We start from the raw sequence: 21,431 nt of genomic DNA on the forward strand, positions 1-21,431 counted from the left end.
CATTTGAGTCTTAAAACTCACATGATCCATGTATTAAGGGCACGGGAATTTAACCCTATGAGGATCTGGGAAGAAAACAAAACCTCTGATATGTATCATTGAATCCAATTGGTTATTGTACCCCAAGCCAAAATGTTTAGTCTTCATAAGCTGCCCTTCTGCCCTCGATTAAAACACAAGTAAGCGTAATCGATTGTAGCAAAACCAAACATCTATAATCGTGTTTCTATAATAAATGTCGAGGCTACATGAATTTAAAACGGTTGTAATATAGTTTCAATATATAACCAATTGTTTGTTGTCCGGATAACAACAATAATAAGAAACCCAGCTCACATACCACAATATCAGTTTTTATTATCCTTAGTCATGTGTTCCAGTTTTTACATTTATACAGATTACATTGATCTGTTTACAATATAGTATGACCCATAAATAAAATCTTGCAACCTAACAAGGCCACAGTTAATACAGCGGGGCGTTTGCATTCCCCCTTTCCCTCCTCGCTCAGGGCCTTGTTTAGATATAATACCAAAAGAAGCAATTAAATGTCAATAGCAAGAGTCAATATACACCATTCTGCCTTGGCTGGCAACACATTACATTTGTTTCCATTTTTAAAACCCTGATTAACAAAAGTGGAGCTCATTCTAACTAGAAATGCAGGGGGCTGCAATTTCGATGCGGTTTCTTACAACAAAACAAAAAATGTCTTTTGAAACTCAGGGATATAAAAATATCAGTTTTAAAATCTTAACTTTACAATATATACATTAATATTTGCACCGTTAAATTATGATTACAGTTAGTCTCTAAATGCTACATTATAAATACAATGTTTTTTTTTCTTGGAAATTACTATAATGCTGCTGCTTACATGTTAATTGGTATTCTGGTCTTTTATTATTTATTATCTTTAACCTCTTGAAAGCCAGTATTAATGCGTTATATTGTGATGAACTGCCATTGTTTCCCATGGTCCTGCACTGTAGTACTTATCCACTTATAGAGTGTAAACATGATCACACGAAACAGAAGAACGGAGCTACTTTGTAAACAATGTGCCATTTCTTAATCTCAGCTAATGTACAACTGCAAAAAAACTAAACAAGCAGACTTTTCTTAAATCAATCAGAGGCAACTCGAGAAGTAACAAATACAGAGAAGTTCCCGATGGCGGAGAAGCACGGTGGAGCAGCTGGTCTATGAAATGATGCAATTCTTGCCCTTGTGCCCCTTTTTCTTTTTCGATTTCGTTGTCCTTGGCCCGAACGGGGGTGAAGGTAACGCGGACGTGGGACTGGAAAGATCATCTGTATAATAATGGTATCTCTGTGGTCTCGGTTGAGGGATGGGTTGTCCAAGAAAATACCCCTCTTCCTCGGAGTCGGACGAGGAAGAAGAGCAGGTTGAGCACCATGAGTCCTCGTCGCCGTACAGCCCGAGGAATTTATCCACCACCTGGTTCTGCAGTGCGTAGTCCGACATGGCGTGGGCGTACTGTCCGTACAGCTCCCGGTTGGGCAGGTAGGCCTGAGGGTCTTGAGGACACTTGGCTTGGCCCAGCTTCTCGTAGTCCTCGGGGAAGTAAACGCGTGGCCTCTCCTTGGGGCAGCAGCGGCGCTCGGCGGCCAGGTGCAGGGCGTTGTCCGAGCGGGACTTGCGGCTCCTGCGGCGCCGGTGGTGGTGGCGGTGGCGGGGGGGCTGCCCCTGCTCCTCGAAGTGGTAGACCCGCCGGCGCGTCCGCTCGCTCATGGGGGGCTGGCGCACCTCCACGTCCTCGTAGTGCCCGTTGTCGATGACGTCGTCGGAGAACTTGACCTGCTGGGGCCTGGACTGGGACCTGGACCTCCTCAGCATGGGCATGTGGATGGGCTTGGGTTTCTCCTCAGGAAGACACACCTCTTCCTCCTCCTCCTCCTCTTCTTCTTCTTCCTCTTCTTCCTCCTCCTCTTCTTCCTCTTCTTGCTCCAGCTCTGAAGTCAGGCTCTTCAGTGAATTGGCACTCCTATGTAGCATTGAAGAATTCAACGTCCCCATGTTGCTCATTTTCTCACAATCCTCTGTTTCCAGCTCCTGGAAGTTCTGTAGAGAATACAAGGAAGGCCTCTGCTGGCTGTCTCCATCCACCGAAGCCCCTGGAGACAAAACATGATTCATCAGTTAAGGATGCGTTCCAGGTCGATGCCTGATTAAAAGATATACACAGACAGGCAAGATCTATCTACTAGTTTTATACTCTGCGGTTTCCAGTAACATGTAGAACAGAATGTAGCTTCAAACGATGCCAATGAGAGACTATTTCCAATCAGTTCCATCTCAGAGGTGCATATCTGTATCTTATAAACATGGTTTGATTCAGAGCCAAGATGTCATGTTTGGTTTGGGTGAAAGATTGCCAAACCGAGAAGGAAGTATCAGAGTGATCCATTTTACTTCTACTCTTGATACACCATTTCCACTGTCAAATATATACATTGCATATAAAGTAAATTCACAACTTGTAAATCGGTAAGTTTAATAGCCACAAATGTCTGTAAAAACATGTCCAACTTACCAGTAATATTAGACAATGCTAAAGAATCCATCGAGTCCCTGACGCTCTGCTCGGGCGGTTTCAGTTCGTCAGTGATGCACTCCAGAGAGCCATCGTACCACTGCTTCTGATCATGCTTGTAACTAGTGGCTCCATGATCCATCTCCAGCTCTTGGATCTTTCTGCTGCTAGCTGGGCCCGGGTGGCTACCGTAGGCAGAGTCCCCCAGGCCGTCCTGCGACTGAGCCCAGTACATGTCTGTCTGGTACTTCTTGCTGGCTAGGCTTTGAGCGTGTCCACCAGCTTTCGATTCCGATTTAAGTTTGACGTCACCGCCGTCGGACATCCACAGCTCGGCCGCTCTCGTGTCCTCCGGCTGCTGAAAGAGGCCGCGGTCCCCGAACTTGAGCAGCAGCTGCGTCATGTAGTCCTCGTGTTCGGCCCATTCCTCGTGGTCCTCCGGCGCCTCCTGCTCCTCTCGGTTCTTCCAGAAGTGCTCGTCTGCAAAGCTGGCGTCCTGCGGAGACAGGCTGAGGTCTTCCAGTTTGCGGGACAAGGTGTCGTCGGCGTTGCCCGAGAAGCCGGGGAACTTGTAGTTGATGGCGGGTGAGAACAGCAGCGACTGGCGGCACTGGTCGGCGGATCTGCTGCTCTTCCCCATCCGCACGCTGCGTCTGGACTCCCTGGACCGTGCGGACTGGAAGGCAGAATCGGAGGAGTCTGAGGCGTGGATATCTTCACCCAGACTACAGGCTTTGGAGCAGTAAATCCGTCCTTGTTTAGGCAGGAAGGGGCAGCCCAATAAGGATGTCTTGCACTGAGCGCAGGAGAAGCAAGTCTCTGTGGCGTGCCAGTGTAGGCCGTCGTAAGTCATCTGGGCGTGATCGACACCTGAGGAAGGGAGAGAGGAGGAGAAACGTTCAGCTGCCTTGTTCTCAACCAAAGACATGAGCTTTCAAACTGAGCGTTACACCGAAAGCAAAGGGACTCACCGATGTGCTCTCCACAGGCCTCACAATACTCCGCATAGAGAGACTCGAAGCAGCCGCAGCAATACGGACGCCCGTCTTTCATGATGTACCTCTGGCCGCCCAGGACCGTCTCGCACTCGAAGCAGGCGAAGTGCTTCATGTGCCAGTGCCGCCCTTCGGCCTCGGTGCACTCGTCCGCGAAGATGATCTGCAAGCCCAGAGGAAACCCGTCACTGTCTTTTCTAATCCAGATTTCAAGGCTAGGTACTTAGAGAGCTCTTGGAGAGCACTGATGCATCGTACACCCACAATTAAACTCTTAAGATCAGAATAGTTTAGTTGGAAACCTGACAAACATTCAAGCTAAAATCTTTACTGCTCTTGTTCAGGGAGACAACTGCCCACAGAGAGTGTAGCAATCATCCCCATTTACATATATTGAATTTCAATCATTACAAGTCACAAGATGTTGGAGAAGAAGAACAAAGAGAATATAATTTTACAATTGGCGGCAGTGTTGCCTCACCTCGTCGCAGGCAGAGCAGCGGGGTTTGAGGAGCTCGGCGTGGTGCCGGCCGCAGTGGATCTTTCCGTCCTGGTAGAAGTAGATGAGGTCGACCAGCAGCTCATTGCAGGTGGAACAGACGAAGCAGGCTGGGTGCCAACACAGGCCGGGACCTGCACGCGAGGCAAAGACTGCCATCTCCCCACCGTTGATGTTCTCTCCACACTGTTACAACACAAAAACAGAAGAGGCATAGATCAGTATGGTGATCAAACTATATAATCAATGAATATATATAATTAGCTTGAATCTGAACGCAAAAAAGTATTAAAAGTTTTTAATCAATACAGGCTGACAAAGTCCTTTTGTGTTATTTGAAGGGTTTCAACAACAGATACCCGATAGCAATGAGAAATCTTTGTTGTCATTCACCAGTAATAGCGACACACACTTGTGTTCCTACATTATTAAACAATTTAAACACTCCGGTATGGAACGAAGTAAAACTATTTACATCTCCTCAAAAATGTAAACATCTATTAATGATTTGAACATGAGCGGAGCGGTATGTGCGACCAGTATATATCCAGCACAGCTTCAGTGTGTGACAGCACACAGCTGTTCTCTGTTATAGACTTGTGGCTTCAGTTCTGTAAAAGCAGGGTGTCATATGGCCCCTGGTTTCGGCAAGGAATTCAGAAATGAAAACTATGGCATTCTCCTTTCATTCTGCTCCATCTGTGTGGACCTGCAGTGATATCTGACATCTGTTGACTGGAGGAATTATAACCACAAGCCCCACGCTTCCCCTGTGGTAATGGTTTCTTTTCAAACATGCCATGAAGACACACAAATGCTCTCACTGTTACTCTGCTGAAACGGTTCATATCTTGAGAAGCGAAAGAAAGACTGTGAAGCAGAAAAGGAAAATAACAGCTTAGTCTGGAGTTTATCAGCAAATGAAGGCCATATGAGGGGTAAAGGCTGGGATGTGTTTTGACAGGCTTTAATGGCTTTCCCAGGGCAACTTCTGACCGGTGTCAGCGCTGTGAGGCACCTTACACTAAAATAATTGTACTTACTGAAATGAACTTGTAGAATGGTTTCTAGCACATACAATTTGACATGTGCATTCCTGTTATACTTTAAACAGTTTGATTAAATGCTTTGTGTGCAGGCTTCCTTTATGTTCACAGCACAGCTTCCTATAAAGGACAGCAGGAAAGGTTTCCGGTGTCACTGCGAGACCTTTCCACAGCATAATGTGAAACTACAGAATACAAATTAAAGACACCTCGCCTCACCTGGTTTCCAGCAGCTATTTTCTGATATGAAGACTCCGGCATTAAACTTTGTCCTATCAGTTAATGCAACTGCAAGAAAACAACTCCAAAAAAGTTCACACATGCTATAGGCTGCACAAAGCGGACCGTACCTGCTCACAGATGGTGTGCATCAGGGCTCTGGGAAGCAGCTTGATGGTGCCTCGTCCCAGCGCTTCCTTCTTGCGCTGCATGCTAAACATCTGCAGCTCTTTCTTCTCCTCCTCACTCAGGGACTGGCAGTATCTAATCTGAAAGTGAAGGTGCATGAAAGTGAATGAACAAAACCATCATTGACCATTACAAACACAACATTAGCAAACGGACACCTACACACGAGATCTGCGTAAATCTGGAAAACCCATACAGTGTTGAATACAAATGGATTTTTAAGTATTTCAAACAGGATGGCTGATGTTTACGCAACACAATTCGATGTTTAAACTCAAAATCAACGCAATCCTGAAAAATGCATCTCGGATTGCGGCGCCATAAAACCACATTTAGCAAATATTCTAAAACTAAACAAAGCACAACAAAACAACTGAACAAACTTTTTTCTCTTTAGAAGAATGGCCTCAAACAGATCTTGCCTTGTAGACCACAGACATGCGAGGAATTTGCAGGCACATGGTAAGCAGGGGCTGGCAGCATAAAAAACGGACACATTTGCCAATCGTTTTATTGTACTGACACCCACTTTGGGTTCGAGATGCAACCTCTCTCTGACAGCACAGCGCATTTCCCAGAGTGACCTCTTGAAAGAACACAGTGGGCACATCAATGCATGCTAATTTCTGGCTTCTAAATGCGAATGCCACTGCTTTTAGAAAGAACACATTATACATTATATAAAATAGGTATCTGTGGCAAGCCGCAAATTAAAATTAAAACCCTTAGATGCACCCTTTTACGTATCTGTTCAAAAAGAGCTGGGGGGTTTTGCGTGCCCATTTCGGTCTCGTCTGGTTTTGGTCTTACCTCGTTGTCATGAGGGGGCAGCTGGTACAAGAGCTGCTTGATTCTGAACTTCTCTCCAGGGCTGTTCACGTACGGGACTTTATCCTCAGGTAGACAGGAGAAGTACAGCTGTACCTAGGGTAGAGAAACAAACCCAACAGGCTCAATAAAAGCAGGGCTTGACTTGCACATTGAGAAAAACTTAACTGCCCTAGCTCGTCTGTGGATTCTTTCCCAATACCATGCTGCTTCCATTATGAGCAGCCCTATAAAGAGTCACCCCTGGCAAGTAGCATGCTGTTGTCGTTTGGACCAGGAGACTGCTGTTTAACTGCTGCAAGGCCACATTAACCAGAGAGGCCCAGGACAGAGTTTACGAGCTTTAGCCATTAGAGAGACCAGATAAGGAGAGTCCGTGGCATTAGATTGTCTCCAGTGTAACTAGCACCCAGCTGTTGAAGTCATCTTGAGGAATGCAATTTAAACTGACAATTGGGGGTAGTGTGGGGGGGTATCATAAATTATGCACATTTATGCTGCTATCAGCTCCACCTTCCCCTCTCGAATGGGACAACAAGGTCACTAAAATGCAATGTTTTGCACTGCAATTACCACACATAATGTGAGGGGCAATCCAGGGGATAGCCGCTATAAACAAATTAAATTTTCTCCATGCATTTTACACATTGGAGAGACAAAAAGTGTGTGTTTGGTTTTAGTGATCTCCTGTTGATCTAGCCCATCGCTCACATCAGTCTTCATTGCTTCCATGTGTGGCTCTTAAAGAGAAATTGGATGTCTTATACCCCCCACTCCCCGCTTTGGGAAAGTGCCACATCTCCTCCAGTCACAAGTTCATTCTGTTTGTAGACTGTAAAAAGGCCAAATAATTTATTGTGTTACAAACCCTGTTTGCCAGGGGCAGACCCTAATCCACAAAGGCAATGCCTTGCATAATTATTTGCAGACTACAATGAGAGCTGGTCATTAACGAAAAACACATCCTGTTGCTGAATGGCTTTCCAGTTGGTGGACACTCTGGAAAATTAGTAAACTTATTTAAACATTAAAAAAATGGAGTCAGATCTCTTTAGATGGGTTTACCCAGCAGACCCTTTATATGTATATGAGGAACCAAGTCAAGTTGTTTTCTATAAAGCGTTTGTCAAAATACATTTTGGCATTTGTCTTCAGATGAGCATTTTAATTTTGTAGCTGAATGCTTTAAGTATCGTTCTCACTGCATTGCGTTTCTTTAACCTTTTTTAACACCTTGGGTCCTCGTGAATAACGGCCAACCCAATCCCCCAAAACACCAACACACACACACACAAACAAACACACACTGCTGTAAACACAGACACATTTAAACCAACATCAGTCACCACAGAGCATCAGTGAAGCCTGTATAATGCACAATAATGGGTTGTATAATTTCAGAATTTCCCTTAGCAGCAGTACCTGGCAGTTACACTGAATTCAAAAGGTGTCTCAGAAAAATTCCTAGCTTGCAAGAAATACTCGTTACTTGCTGTATTTTTAGATTTCCGTCCCCGAAGAGAAACAGATTTCTCTACGCTTCTTACAGGCACACAACATGGATGACTGCACTCGCCCAGTTTGAGGAAGCAATTTCTGGAAGCTGCTGTGAAGCAATTCTTGAATAAGGTGTAAAGTCCAGTCAGATAAACTAAATTAGAGGTCATCAATAAAGAAGTCAAGGATGCATGATTTGTGACAAAATACATCTCCGATTATTCGCATTCCAAAAAATACAAAATAAATAAAAGTAAGAAAACAGATTACTTCCCACTACAGGAAAGTGTTCATGAACCCATAAGATTGTTTTAATATTATTTAAAAAAGACTAGACACCGGTATCAGCTTCCCCAAACGAAGAACATAGTCATTAGCCTTGATGCAAACCTGAAGAAAACATTAGCTATATTGTCTTCATAGCCAAGCTCTCTTTTGGGATGGGAAGTAAATAGTTCAAAAGAAAAGGCGTGCTCTTGCTCCGGCGCAGAGTCATGTGGGATTTGAAACGAGAGCATTAGCTTCTACAAATGACTCTGCCTCAAATCACTTTGGCTTTGGAAATCCAATGAATTTAGTTTTTGTATTTAAATCCTAAGAGCCTCCACACAGGATGTTAAAACAAGACCCTAACAATTTCAAAGTCTGATGACAGATCTATTGCAAAGGAGTTGCAATAAAAGTCAGTCTTATTACTTTTGGTGTCCTCTACCCAACACCTAATAAATCCCACTTCTCTCCAGCAGCTGTACATGTTTATTACTAAAGGCAAGATCTACCTGCTCTTATATTAACAGCATTAGCGACTGGTTCCAACAACTCACAAAATCTCCAATTCCAAACTGCTGTTCAAACCAAACAGCCTGGTATGCTACTGTGTTGCCTTCCTCGACTAAAGGTTAAGAGGCTGACCTTCAGCTGCGACTATTAGACTCGATCCTGAACAAGTCCTTAAGGTGTGCAATTCGGTTTAGTAAAGATTCTTTTTCGCATATATTTTTTTTGGAGGGGAGATGTCAACACCCTGTCACCCTGATAACTTTAAAGCTGTTCTGTTACTTCCTCTTCTGAGCCCATGCAGTCTTTTCCATGGGCTCCACTTCAGTTACTGAATTAATGAGCTACACATTGATCCTTATTGCTAGGCTTTGCACAGCTGTTCTGCAGATGATGAATGCCACCTGCTAATATCTATTGTTACCATGTTTATGACAAGATTGCTTCTACAAAGTGCAGCAAATCAAGAGTGCAAACATCACAGCAAGAGACCTGAAGCAGTCATGCAAAAACACTGAGATGTGTATGTCTACATGGTGCAATGTCATATCTAGTGTCTTCACTGATATTAGGTCACAAGATCACATTTCTCAGCACTTTTGTCTTCAGCTGATAGACGGACAGACAGAGAATACAAAATAAACAAATTTTCTTACTTGCTCTGGCCTAAGGCCGGGAGGAACCCAGGCGTATTCTTCCAAAGCGCAGCCCGAATCGTCATCCGAGGTGGAACTGCGCTGGAAGCCAAAGGTGAGTTTGCTTACTTGCTGATCCATCTCTAGCAACACAGGTCCTTGCTGATAACTGGAGGAGTTGTCAAGATTCATGAAGGAGAGATTCTGTTCACAGGGGGAGAAGGAAAAGCCACGATTAGGAAAAAAAAAAAAAAAGCACCAAAACAGAAGTCCGACAATGCAGTGTTTTTTTTTTCCCTTACCCTATTTAAATGCATTGCACGTGCATTGTTCAGGAAACAATTCCTGTAGTGTAAAATTATTATATTTTAAAAGATTTATATAAAAACAAACGTTGTTTCCTCTTGATGACTAAGGAGAGAGCTGGAATATCTAACACTACCTGATCTTCAATAGCACTTTAAATTGTCCAAGTGAGATATGCCTCAGGTTCCTAGGCAACCTTGTTCTTATGGAGATAATTTGCCTATAAAAAGACACCACAAAAAAAGCTGAAATGATTGCTGCAATTTTACTGTTTCACTGCCAGTCTCGCAGTGCATCACCAGAAACACAAATGCTGCTCTTACCCAGCGTGTCTGGGGCTCAGGTTAAATCCTGAAATATCTCTAAGTACACAGAGATAAAAAGAGGTCCATCCCTGAACAACAATTGTCTAAACATTAAAGACTATCGTGATTCTATTTACCCTATCCAATATCCAATTAATCTGTGTTGTCATGAGTGAGGGGTAGGGGAGGAATACTCGAGGGAAGCAGACTAAGGCCTTGTGTGTCAGTATCTTTATATGTAGAGGATTAATCATGAAACTGATACATTTAAGCCCTTAATTGTTAACTAAGAAGGGACATAATCCCGATGAAACGCTGCAATGTTCAGAGCTGTTAAAGTTATGCAACTCATTAAACAATGAGAAATTCCATGCTGGTTCATGTGTAGTCCGCAATAAAAAGGAATATGAAGGAGTTAGATACCCTTAGAGCGAAATTTAAAAAAAACTCAGAATGACATCTGTATGATAATACAGTCCCAGGATTCCTGCTTTGTAGAGTGCTTACAAATGACGAGCATAGTTTAATTAACGTTGAAAGTCTAACTGCAAGAACACATCAATTCAAATCAGCATTCCAAATGCATGAAATATCTCAAAGCACATACTAGAAGGCACAGGGTTTTATGAGCCATAAATAATGTCCGAGACTGGAGTGTTTGAGCATGCCACCAAACAGAGAAAGTAATGCAGCTGGATTTGCATTAGGTACTAATTAGTGTGGAACGCTGTAGTGACCAGATAAATAGCCCATCTCTGGACCATGTTCATCTAGATATCATCCACTATTCCTAATGAGGAATAAAATGCAAATATATTGTTAATTAATGCTAATTTAACATAATTAAGTGCTTCATTTTTACTTTTTGCATCACTGGATGTTTGTTTTTCATCCTTACAGAAAGGGATGGGAAAGTTATTAAAGATGTAAACATTTCATGAATATGGGCCTCAGTAGAAAAAAAAAAAAAAAGATATTACATAACTGATCTAGATTGCAACCTGCTGTATATGAATAACAAAAATAGAAGTCTTTCATGTAAGCCATCAAATACGTTCCTTGATTAAACATATAGTTAGATCCCTAAATATTTGGACAGTGACACAATTGTCATCATTGTCTCTGTACACCACCACAATGGATTTGAAAGGAAACAACCAAGATGTGCTTTAAGTGTAGACTTTCATCTTTAATGTGAGGGTAGTTACATCCAAATTGGGTGAACAGTGTAGGAATTACACCCATTTTTATACATGGTCCCCCAGTTTTAGGGTCTCGAAAGTATTTGGACAAACTAACATAATCAAGTATTGAAACTCACAATTTAATTCATGGTTGCAAATCCTTTGCAGTCAATGACTGCCTGAAGTCTGGAACCCATAGACATCAGCAGATGCTGGGTTTCTTCCCTGGTGATGCTCTGCCAGGCCTGCACTGCAGCTGTCTTTAGTTCCTGCTTGTTCTGGGGGCGTTTGTGGTGACGTACAGAGCCAAAATGATGACAATTGTGTCACTGTCCAAATATTTATGGACCTAACTGTATGTTCACTGCACACAATTTCAGATAGTCATGAACAACTTTATAAACCTGAAAGAAAAACAAAAACCTGCTGATTAATTGCAAGTCAAACTCAACTACAACCTAATATCCGCTAACGCATATAGTTCCAAAACCAAACCAAAAAAACCTCCTGATTCCTTTCTGTATAGAGAGAACTTTTGAAATCAAAACACAGGAACAACAAATACGAGTCTGAAACTATTTTGACATAAAAGCAAGCTGCACAGAATGCATTTCAGCACATTACAGAAAAAATAAACATTTCAACTACAGACCTTATGGTCTGTGGCCATTGTGCCATGAAATCCAATTCATTTGGTTCTGAACTAACACAGTGGGCTGCAAACTACACAAATGATAACGCAAGAGGACTGTCCTGTCAGGTCCTGTACTCTAATGGACATCACAAGGCTGAAGAGATTTGCAATTCTAGATTCAGCAAACTACATTTCTCCAGCAGCAGAGAAATAAAACAGACAACGTCTAACAACGTTTCATAAGGTCTTTGCTTTGATTAATCACATGATCAGTTAAGCCAATATAGACCATTGTATGTCTTTAAAATCAAGAAGGCTTTCCCACAAGAAGGTTACCCTGTTGCTATACATTCACAATCCCTCGGTCTATCCTTGAATTTTGAATTCTTTAAGATCACCTGGAACCTGATCACTCTGACCCAGTAATGCCCGTTCGCGCAGAGCACAGGGCCCTCCCGTTCTGCTCAGAGGGCAAACTGCATGATCGATGGCAGGCCTGGTGAAGAGAGATGCGTTCCCAGTTGTGTCCATTTCTCAACCCAAACAGCTGAGAAAACCCACCAACCTGCTGGCTTTGAGGAGCAACACCCCCAATGTGTGTAAACTACAATCTGTTGTCTGGCAATAATTTATTGAGAATATAATCTAATACATGTGATCCTTTGAAGGGTCAGCCGTGTTGAAGCCAGTGTGTGTGGTTTAATGGAGCCTTTTTTGTCACTGACAATAGCCCCACATTGCCTTTGCCGCATGTTATCATACAAGCAATTACAGTGTCCTGAGGTAAGTTCTGTGAAATAAAAGGCTTTTAAGAGTGATGTATTTTTATAGCTTTGTTAAGTACTCCATCATTACATACAGTAGCCTTTCAGAGCATCTTCTTTAAGTGTCTCTCAGTGTTTCAATGTCTTATCTTCCCTATAAGACTTCTTATGCTGATAGGTAGAACTTCAAAAGGCAAGATGCTTAAGTCATTTAACCTGGAGAAATGGGGCTCTTATCTCTCTCCTTCTTCTCCGTTTGATCCTGAGATCAAATCCTACTGTATTGAAAAAAGCCTTTATTGGGATCAATTGACTTGCAAATCAATGTGTAACAGTTCAAGCAGTTTCCTTAACAATGTTTCATCTGAAATATCTCAAGTCCTTTTAGCCTACGTTCATTTACATTTAGACACGTGACCCCTGCCTGAATGTGCAATATATATTAAATGACAGAAAACTAATTAACCAGTGTTTTGGCTTATGATTATTAATTCACAAAATTAGAGAAGTGTTTTAAGATATTTTAAAACTCCAGCTACTGACATTCTCTTCTTTACAGTTTTCATATTGTCAGTGTTGTTTCAGTATGTAACATTTTAAATGGCTTAGGACCCAAAATACAGTAGTCACACCCCTGATGTATAGAGAAAAAAATACTACTCAGAGGAATGTGTTTTTTTGCAAAGAGTTTAAATAAATCGCTGAATTAATCCTACCAATTAAACCTAAAGATAAGAAACTGAAAGAAAGGAAACATGGGTTTACTACTCACTTCAATTTCCTCCTCGAACCAGGAATTTCTGCCAATTGTCTCAGCTAAATCTACTGTGCCGTTAACATCATTTCCTAAACTAGCTCAGTCAATCAACTCCTTTGGAGATTAGAGCAAGATTAGGGAAATCCTGCTAATAAAACCTAAATATGTCCCCTCGGTTATTTTCACGTCCGTTGAGCTTCAAATCCTGTAAAGTCACCAATGAGCAAGTACAAGAGGTCACGGACTGTTCCTGAAAACACCCCCCACACCCACACCACCCCCTGTTGTTCAGCAGACCCCTGTGGGGCAAATTGTTTAACAACCTCTCTTTTGTAAAAGTGCTTGTTAACATGGCTTTGGGGAATACAAGATGCATATCACACAAATCCAGCCTCTATGCGCTGGGAGGCTACAGCCAGGGGTGCTGGGAATGACAGGTAATCAGGTGATTATATTGTATGCTGCCCCAGTGAGTCATATGGTAATTGCATTTCACACAATGGAAACATACCTTAACAACTGCATGATAATATGTCAAGTCAGAGCCTTACAACACTTTGCAAATAATAGTATTGACAAACAGGCATTCACTGCTCTCTCTGCTACTTTCATCAGAATAGATACAGGAGGAGATTCTCTCTCGGGATTGACCAGGAAATCTTCAATAGCTGCAACTAGAACCTGTGGCCAAATCAGATGCTATTCCTATTAACAGGGCTGAATCTATAAGCAATCATTTGATATTGTGTCACAAGGAGAGAAACCGCATCACTGATTTACCATCTACTATAAAAGCTTAGCTGGTGTTACAGCCCATTTGAATGCATGTGTGAATGTTTAGATCTGGCATTTACTTTTCATTAGTTCCTATTCTACATGATATGGACATGTGTTTGATAAAACCTTTGGGAGAGAAATGTGGTTAAAGGTAAATAATTATAATATTAATAATAACATAAAACCTAGGGAGAGATTAAGTGGTATTTGTACATGGAGGAAAAATAAAAAAAATAAAAAACACCAGCTTTTGTTTATAATTTAAAAATTAGATAACACCACAGCAGAGGTCAGAGATATGGTCAGCACCTAATTAAATTAATAGTGTGTCCACCTTTAGCAGAGATGCAGAAATTACAACACAATTAAGCCTGAACCATTGAACTGGCAATTTCACCCTTGCAGGGATGGATTTCAGGAAAAACTAGCCGCGCTACAGTAGGCAAGTGCGGAAACGTGACCCTGGGGGATAGATAAGGTAACCTAAAGTTTCTGTGAATATTCGATCATTTTAATGGCCAACAAAAAATAAACATACAATAATGTGCATCGTTACCCCGTGGCTTTGAAGCCATTGTTCTAGTTGAGTGGAGTGTTTACTTTGATGCCTGTTTTTGGAATCAAAATGGTCCTTGGAATGACAGCTGCAATCACAGAACCAGCACAGAAGTACTGTGTGGGAAGAAGGGAAGTAAGCAATGCTTTCTGGTTTCTTGATTTCTGCTTCCAGCACATTATCTGGCCTTATAAGCATTAGATAAATGAGCCAAGCCTTACAATAGAGTGGTCCCATGACTTTTCAAGAACAAAACAAATGGGTTTCACGTGGCAAGAATGACGCACACATGGAGACAAATAAAATGGGACAACAGCGACATTTCCCAATATGCCACAGATTTATCATTCTTTCAGCAATTAGTTTCATAGCTGTATCCGTCCCAAGATGAATAATAGGAGGAAGCATACTAAAAATATTCTGCTCTTTCAAATGCTCTGAAAGATTTTTGTTGGCACAGGCATTATAATTAAAAGTATAAATCTATAGCTGTAGTGAGCAAATGGATATTGCAATCTCAAAGAGGTCAACATCTTTTTATAAAAAGGTTTTTCAGGCAAATGCTTCATTTTCTGACCAGCATTTCTTCCTCCCACTGCATTTCTCTGCTCGAACCACACCAAACATAGAAAACAGCCCCGGCAGAATTTTATTCCAACATATACAGCCACTCAGGTTTCACCTTGTCACCTGTTGGCACTTAAACAACGTGTTCCTTTGTTGAAAAACGCACAGGCCTCATTTAAACAAGCTTTGAGAGAAAACACTTTTGAAGTAGGCATTTAAAAAGTCACAACATCAGAGCTGTGTAAACAAATTCCATGTGTAATGCAGCCCATATGCTGACAAAATCTGGAGAAGGGGGGAGTGGGGGGAGATAATTATTTTTACATTGGTCTGCATGGGCAAATAAATTAATAAAACCTTGTGCTATAAATGCTCTATACGCAGATCTATAAGGAATTGGCAAAATGAAAAATGAGGAGATTGTCTAACTGGATATTTTTAGATGTCATAAAGGTCTTTTAAACTTAAAATCGTCATAAATGAGCAGTAAATAGAGCTTTTGATTATGCATTCTTGTCTATAAGCAACTTTCAGGAGTAAAAAGCTTGACATGTCTGGAATAAAAACACTTACTAAGAGGTTTAGTTTAAAAGTTCAACGAACAAAGTGCTCAGAGCTCCCTGAGGAATTCCGGAATGGAAGGAGAAACTTTTAAAGATTTATAACAAAATTCAAATATTACAACAGTAATAATATTTTATATTAATACTACCAATTGTCTTTACACCAGCACTCGAGTTTATACATTGTGAATAGCGCTGTCCCCCTACAAATAGCTTCAGTATTGACTGATGTTAGTTGCATATGGTAATCCTGAAATGAAGAGCAAGGGATTGTTTTTGGCAGAGCTTTAAGGGACACAATTGAGTGCCAAAAAGAATCCTTCATTAAAAGTATGAATTCAAGTCCAAATCACTGCCGGGACTACCTCTAGAGATCAGTCCAGTCCTACAAAGACCACCTCCATAGATCTGATTCATGTGGCCATGGACAGCTGACAACACTGATCATGCATCAGCTCTCTCTCCAATAGCAGCTTTTATTTCAAATGATTAAAAAGACATTCATTCAGATTAACTCACTTTTAAACCTAGTCTCGGCTGCTCTAGATACCAAGCTGAATTAAATCGAAGAACACGGTTATTGATCTGAACAACTCCTTGAGATAAGGGAACTAAATTTACACCCAACACATACACACAGTGGCACACACACCAACACAAACAGACAAATAGTTACTCGATCAATCCAAATTCTACAGGACAAAAGTCACAGATCATTTGTGACTAACATAAAATTGAGTATAATTCACTTACACTACAAAAGACTCATATTTCATAAGTTATCCTGCTAAAATATTTTTTGGTGGCTCGTTTCTCGTCATGATGTTTGAACCCTTAGCAATCGGCTTTAAAGCAGTTATTTTATGTATTTATTTATTTATTTATTTATTTTCACTGTAGGATACGTCAAGCTGCTCAAAACTGCAAACCAGCTGCAGGAGAAAGCAACACGTGTCTCAGTCTTACCTTGCCCATTGACCTTGCTCCATACATAGAGGACTCTTTTCTTTACAGGTAAATGCTCCGGCACTTTCTTCCAAGTAAACTGTCAAGCGCAGGGCTGCATGTCCATGATTAAACGGCCGGTTGGCTTGTCTGTGCCCAACTGTTCTCTGTCTGTATTAAGGCCTGCAGTTTCCACCCCCATCAGATATAAGCTTTTGCATCCATGTTCAAGCTGTCACCATACCCACAGCCTGTATCAAAGACCGACTGTAAAAACAATCCAGCAAACCCAGATGGCTACCAGCACTGTGGACTCCCCTCACCTCCAGCCCATGCAATGAACCCTCCCCACTCCCTCTGAGCAGCGAGGAAGATCCTCCCATCACACTTCAAACATCAGGAGACACTTTAAAATAAACTGGGAGGGAGGAATTCCTTGTGTCAGAGCAGCAAAAGGCTTTAAACGGCTAATTCTTGACCTCTAGTACAACTCTAAAGCTAGGTTTAAACGGTACAGCTTACAAATTGCACATTTTCTTTTCAACAAGTCAAGTCACAAACTAGGTTCAATCTTACTGTGGGAATAAGTTATTCGGTAAAACAATGTTCATGTTTTAATGGAGAATAAAATCCAATTAATAAAAGTAAGATTATACAGAAAAAACAACTCCTTTAATGTTGTAGTCTTCAAAGTGTGTTAAATAATGTTAAAATAGTTCCAGGCAGTACAAGCGGTCTTATTTTTTTTTAAAGCAAACCCCAGGTTGGGCTAAACGAGTTTAAAAACTTTGGGCTGCAAAGACAGACATCGATCACATGACTGAAAAGCAACAATGAGAGCATCAAAACAAAACAAAAAACACAAACTCACCTCATTTCCACAAAGATTTTTGCTCATTTACATTTGCTTCAAGTAGTTTATCAGACAGTGTATATATATATAAAAAAAACAGACCACAGAACAAGATTATTCTTCCTCCATAGATTTACAGACACTTCCTTCCCTCACAAAAGTCTGAATGAATGTGAGAGGAGGTCCTCAGTAAAATTCATCTCTTACTTCCCGGGTTAACAATGATGTCAGCAAGTCTATACTATTGTGCCAGAATAATTTAACAACTCTCTACTGAATCTGAAGAGGTCATTAACATATGAATCCAAACAGTCGTCCCTACCTAAATTAACTAGGCCTTGCAGGGGAGGACTTGTATCTTGTTGGGAGGGGGGGAGAAAAAAGAAAAAGCAAAGGAGTCCCATATATGCCGAGTTCCTATACCGTTACTGAAACAACTAATTCAAATCAATTATGAGGGGTTCAAAAGTCATTCTGCCAGTATTTAAGATCAAGTGACAAATGTGTTTTTATCATTGTGTCTCCAACAAAAGCTGGAGCCCCACAAACTCAGACCTCACTGACGCAAGCTTTCAGTAAAGGGCTAGATTATCAAGTACAAACAAGAACCAAGCGGGGATTATCCTTTAAATACAATATAAACTGGAAACATGAAAAGAAAGTTACCTCTGGCAATTGTTGAGTGTAAAATAAGATTGAAGGTTTTAAAAAATAAAAGGCCACTTGAAAATAATTTTCTTGGTTTGTTAAACTGTCAACACATCCATTTACAAAGGTTTTAAGACTGTCTAATAGAAACTTTACTCCACAAGATACGTGCCAGAATCACAGTCCTGAAATAATGCACACAGGTGATCATTATTTCATCCCTAGAAAAAAATAAAATAAAACTACTAGCGATTAATTACCAATCACAAAAACATTGGTTTACCCCTCAAACATTGTTACTTCTAAAGTTTCGGTGTCCAGGGTGGAAATGAAAGAGATATGCCACAGATTTAAATGTGTTTTCTACGGGACAATAGAATAATATTAATTCAGTTCTCCATGGCTTGTGGCCAGTCACTATGGAGTCTTTCAAAGAAAATCCCCAAATGGGAGGGACAGTTGACCTTGCCGTCTCTTTCATTTCCTTGGGAATTTGAAAAGGTGTAGCCTTTCCTGTTGCTTTAGAAAACAAGTCCGCTACCCTGACCAGAGTTTCTGATGGGCTTTAGTAACTAGCAGACAGCTTTCTCAATAGAAGTGGAAGTTTTTGAACTCAACACCTAGGGTGAATTTCCTTTTTCCAATTTTAAATAGATTTTCCTTCCCCTGGGAAGTCATAATAAGGGATAATTTATAGGTTTACTGTATAACTGGGTCAAAAGAAGCAGTGTCTTCTGGTAATGAACGCATCTCAGTTGCCTTTTTCTTTGAGATGTCCAGAGTTATAGAGGTCATATAACTAATGAGGGATTTATTCAGTAACCCCTGCCCCTTGCAGACAAACATTCACAAGCCTGTCCTTCTAAAAAGGCCCAGAGGATTTCAATTGAATTTCCATTTAAAGTTCATGTTAAACTGGAGGCTGGGAAAAGCACACTAAAACCTGGCAGTTTCAAGTATTTAACATTGCAATCGTTACACATTACACTGAGATTTGTGTGTTTAAAAACATAAAAAATGAATAGACCACTAGAAATATTTCTGAACAAAAGGAAGGACTTTAATTTTTACAATCTTTCAGTCCGAATAATCTCCTCGCTCCTATAAATGGAGGACGTGCATAATTTTCACACCCTGTTCTTTTGGGTTTAAGTAAGGTAGGTATAGTCTGTCTATATGCAATGTCACATGGGAAATCATATTCTTAACCCGCAATGCAGCTTATTGAAAATGATATTATCCCCTTTCAAAAGATCTCTGCATTATTGATATGTCTCCTGGGCGCCAGAAAAACACTTCCAAACAATTGCATTCCCACTGCCATGTTTTGCTGTTGACACAACACTATATTTTGACAACCTCTTCAAAGAACTGCGCAATCACAGAGAGGTTACTGGGTCGGCTCGTGTTCGGAAAGCTTTCTGAGGGAGAGGGGGATGCACACTCCTTTACAAAGAGTAACAGGGGTAGAGTACCAGTAAAACCTATTCACAGTTCCTTTTCCTGGGGAACTGTCCAATACACATTTGTACATGCCAACAGTTCAAATACACAGATCTATTTTTAATGACTTCTTTGGCTTTAAGTTAGATTTACTGATGTCTCCACTACTATGTTTCTTTTTTTCCTCCTTCCAGTTAACAGCAGCATTTGGAAATTGCCGTTTAAAGCTCACTACAAGGCAGAGGTTTACACAGAATGAAAGATGAAGTGGCAGCGATTTTGACTTGCTCTGTAGGTTTCTCAGGGAAGCCAGTCTACTGTGAAAGCCATTGTTACAGCCAAGGACACAAACCCATTCGCAGGAGGCACAGGCGCGAGGCAGAGTCAGGCTTCGACAGCAATGCCCTTTGTATTGGGGAGGTGGAAGGAGTTTGCACTCGGCTACATTATCATTGAAAGGAGGACTGATTTGCACCCTGCGGAGCCTTCTCTACACTTTTAAAATATAAAGAAAGAGTGTTAGAACTCTTGTATATTCATTGTACCACACTCCCCCTTCCCAAAAATAAATACAGAGGAGAAAGAAGGTGTATATTGGGCCACTACATATAATCTTCCGAGACGTACTGGTGTAGACTTCAATTTACCCCATAGTTATCAACTCTGTAGGGCATGTATTGGTGTTGCACCTTTACAAAACTGCATAACACTAACTTTATATATAAGGTGATATACTGATAATGTGAACTAAGCAATTTAATGACAATGGGTGGGTAATCCCAGAAATGCTAAATAATTAGTATGTTCAGAATCTGTCTGAGATAATGATGGCACTCTATAATTCTGAAAAGGGTAATTGGAAAATGATACAGTTGTAGTATTTCCACAAAGGGGCTGTTTAGACACCACCTGTACGCCTCATAGCTCTCAGACACACCTGTCCCCTCACATTGTATCGCACTATATATATTTCATCTAAATACTGTAAATCAAATTGTTCTTGCCTACAGCATGTCAGTATGTCTGCAGTGGTGTAGACATACAGACTGGCTGTCTGCTCTACTGCTCTGAATGTGTGTTTCATGATCTTTCTAATTGGACTTGCTTTATTTTTGTGCGTCACTTACATTCTGCCCTAGTTATACTTGCATCATTATACAGGTATTATAATTGTATAGTAAAGGGACTTTTATGGTATTTTAATGTACTTGCTTCTACTTGTTTACATCATTTTTTACTTGCACTTTATAAACATAAGTCTCTCCAGATAAGGAGTATGTTAAGCAATTATAATAACAATCAATAATAATAATAATAATAATAATAGATATGTGCTTTTTTTAATTAAGTATTTATTGAAGAAACTTGCAGGTAGTTAAATATATTTGCAGTGCAAGTAATGGAGGACTGATTACGCTCCAAATTTAAGACACAAAACTTGCTTTTCTTCATATTATAACTTGGACTACATTAATTACAATTGCACCAAATGAATATTGAATAATGCAACATAAAAACAGTTTGAAAATCAATACAAAGCTGCCATGTATTGATGACTTGCCATGCCAAGTCATTCAAGATGCATGTGCCACCAGTCCCCCGGAGGTGAGCAGCGTGGTTTTGAGGTGTACTGGGCTTGTAGGCGTCATTGTAGTAATGTAGTCATCAGGGAACAGAAAACAGTCAGCTAACTGTTAATCTTTGAATAAACAGGTAGCAATAAAAGCTGTAAATTTTTCATAAGGATACAATCTGTTGGTTTACTGTAGTAACACGAGTGTGATTAAACCATTAAACGAGTACTAGGCTTATATTGTAAATTAAAATCCATGTTGAATTCTTCTTACTTAATAATACCCTCAAATTCACCTTCAAATACTCAATCAT

The 21,431-nt window shown here is 40.8% G+C and overlaps 1 protein-coding gene across 5 annotated transcripts in view; it reads right to left on the reverse strand.

Moving 5' to 3' along the window:
• Nucleotides 1-337: 337 nt before the first annotated feature.
• Nucleotides 338-21,431, reverse strand: part of LOC136771484 (prickle-like protein 1) — a 43,418-nt gene continuing 22,324 nt past the window's right edge. For 3 of the 5 annotated variants that reach the window (XM_066723820.1, XM_066723819.1, XM_066723821.1), the window contains exons 2-8: nucleotides 9,264-9,446; nucleotides 6,316-6,429; nucleotides 5,448-5,585; nucleotides 4,034-4,237; nucleotides 3,529-3,715; nucleotides 2,558-3,427; nucleotides 338-2,138 (exon numbers count right to left, since the gene is read on the reverse strand). In XM_066723820.1, the coding sequence (XP_066579917.1) occupies nucleotides 1,204-2,138; nucleotides 2,558-3,427; nucleotides 3,529-3,715; nucleotides 4,034-4,237; nucleotides 5,448-5,585; nucleotides 6,316-6,429; nucleotides 9,264-9,434 (2,619 nt within the window). In that variant the 5' untranslated portion in view covers nucleotides 9,435-9,446 and the 3' untranslated portion in view covers nucleotides 338-1,203. Of the gene's footprint in view, nucleotides 2,139-2,557; nucleotides 3,428-3,528; nucleotides 3,716-4,033; nucleotides 4,238-5,447; nucleotides 5,586-6,315; nucleotides 6,430-9,263; nucleotides 9,447-16,621; nucleotides 16,921-17,471; nucleotides 17,760-21,431 lie in introns of those variants that run through there. The other 2 variants (XM_066723818.1, XM_066723817.1) reach the window with 2 other exon arrangements.

The sequence above is a fragment of the Amia ocellicauda genome, chromosome 15 (genome assembly GCF_036373705.1).
Source record: "Amia ocellicauda isolate fAmiCal2 chromosome 15, fAmiCal2.hap1, whole genome shotgun sequence".
Taxonomy (NCBI): Eukaryota; Metazoa; Chordata; class Actinopteri; order Amiiformes; family Amiidae; genus Amia; species Amia ocellicauda.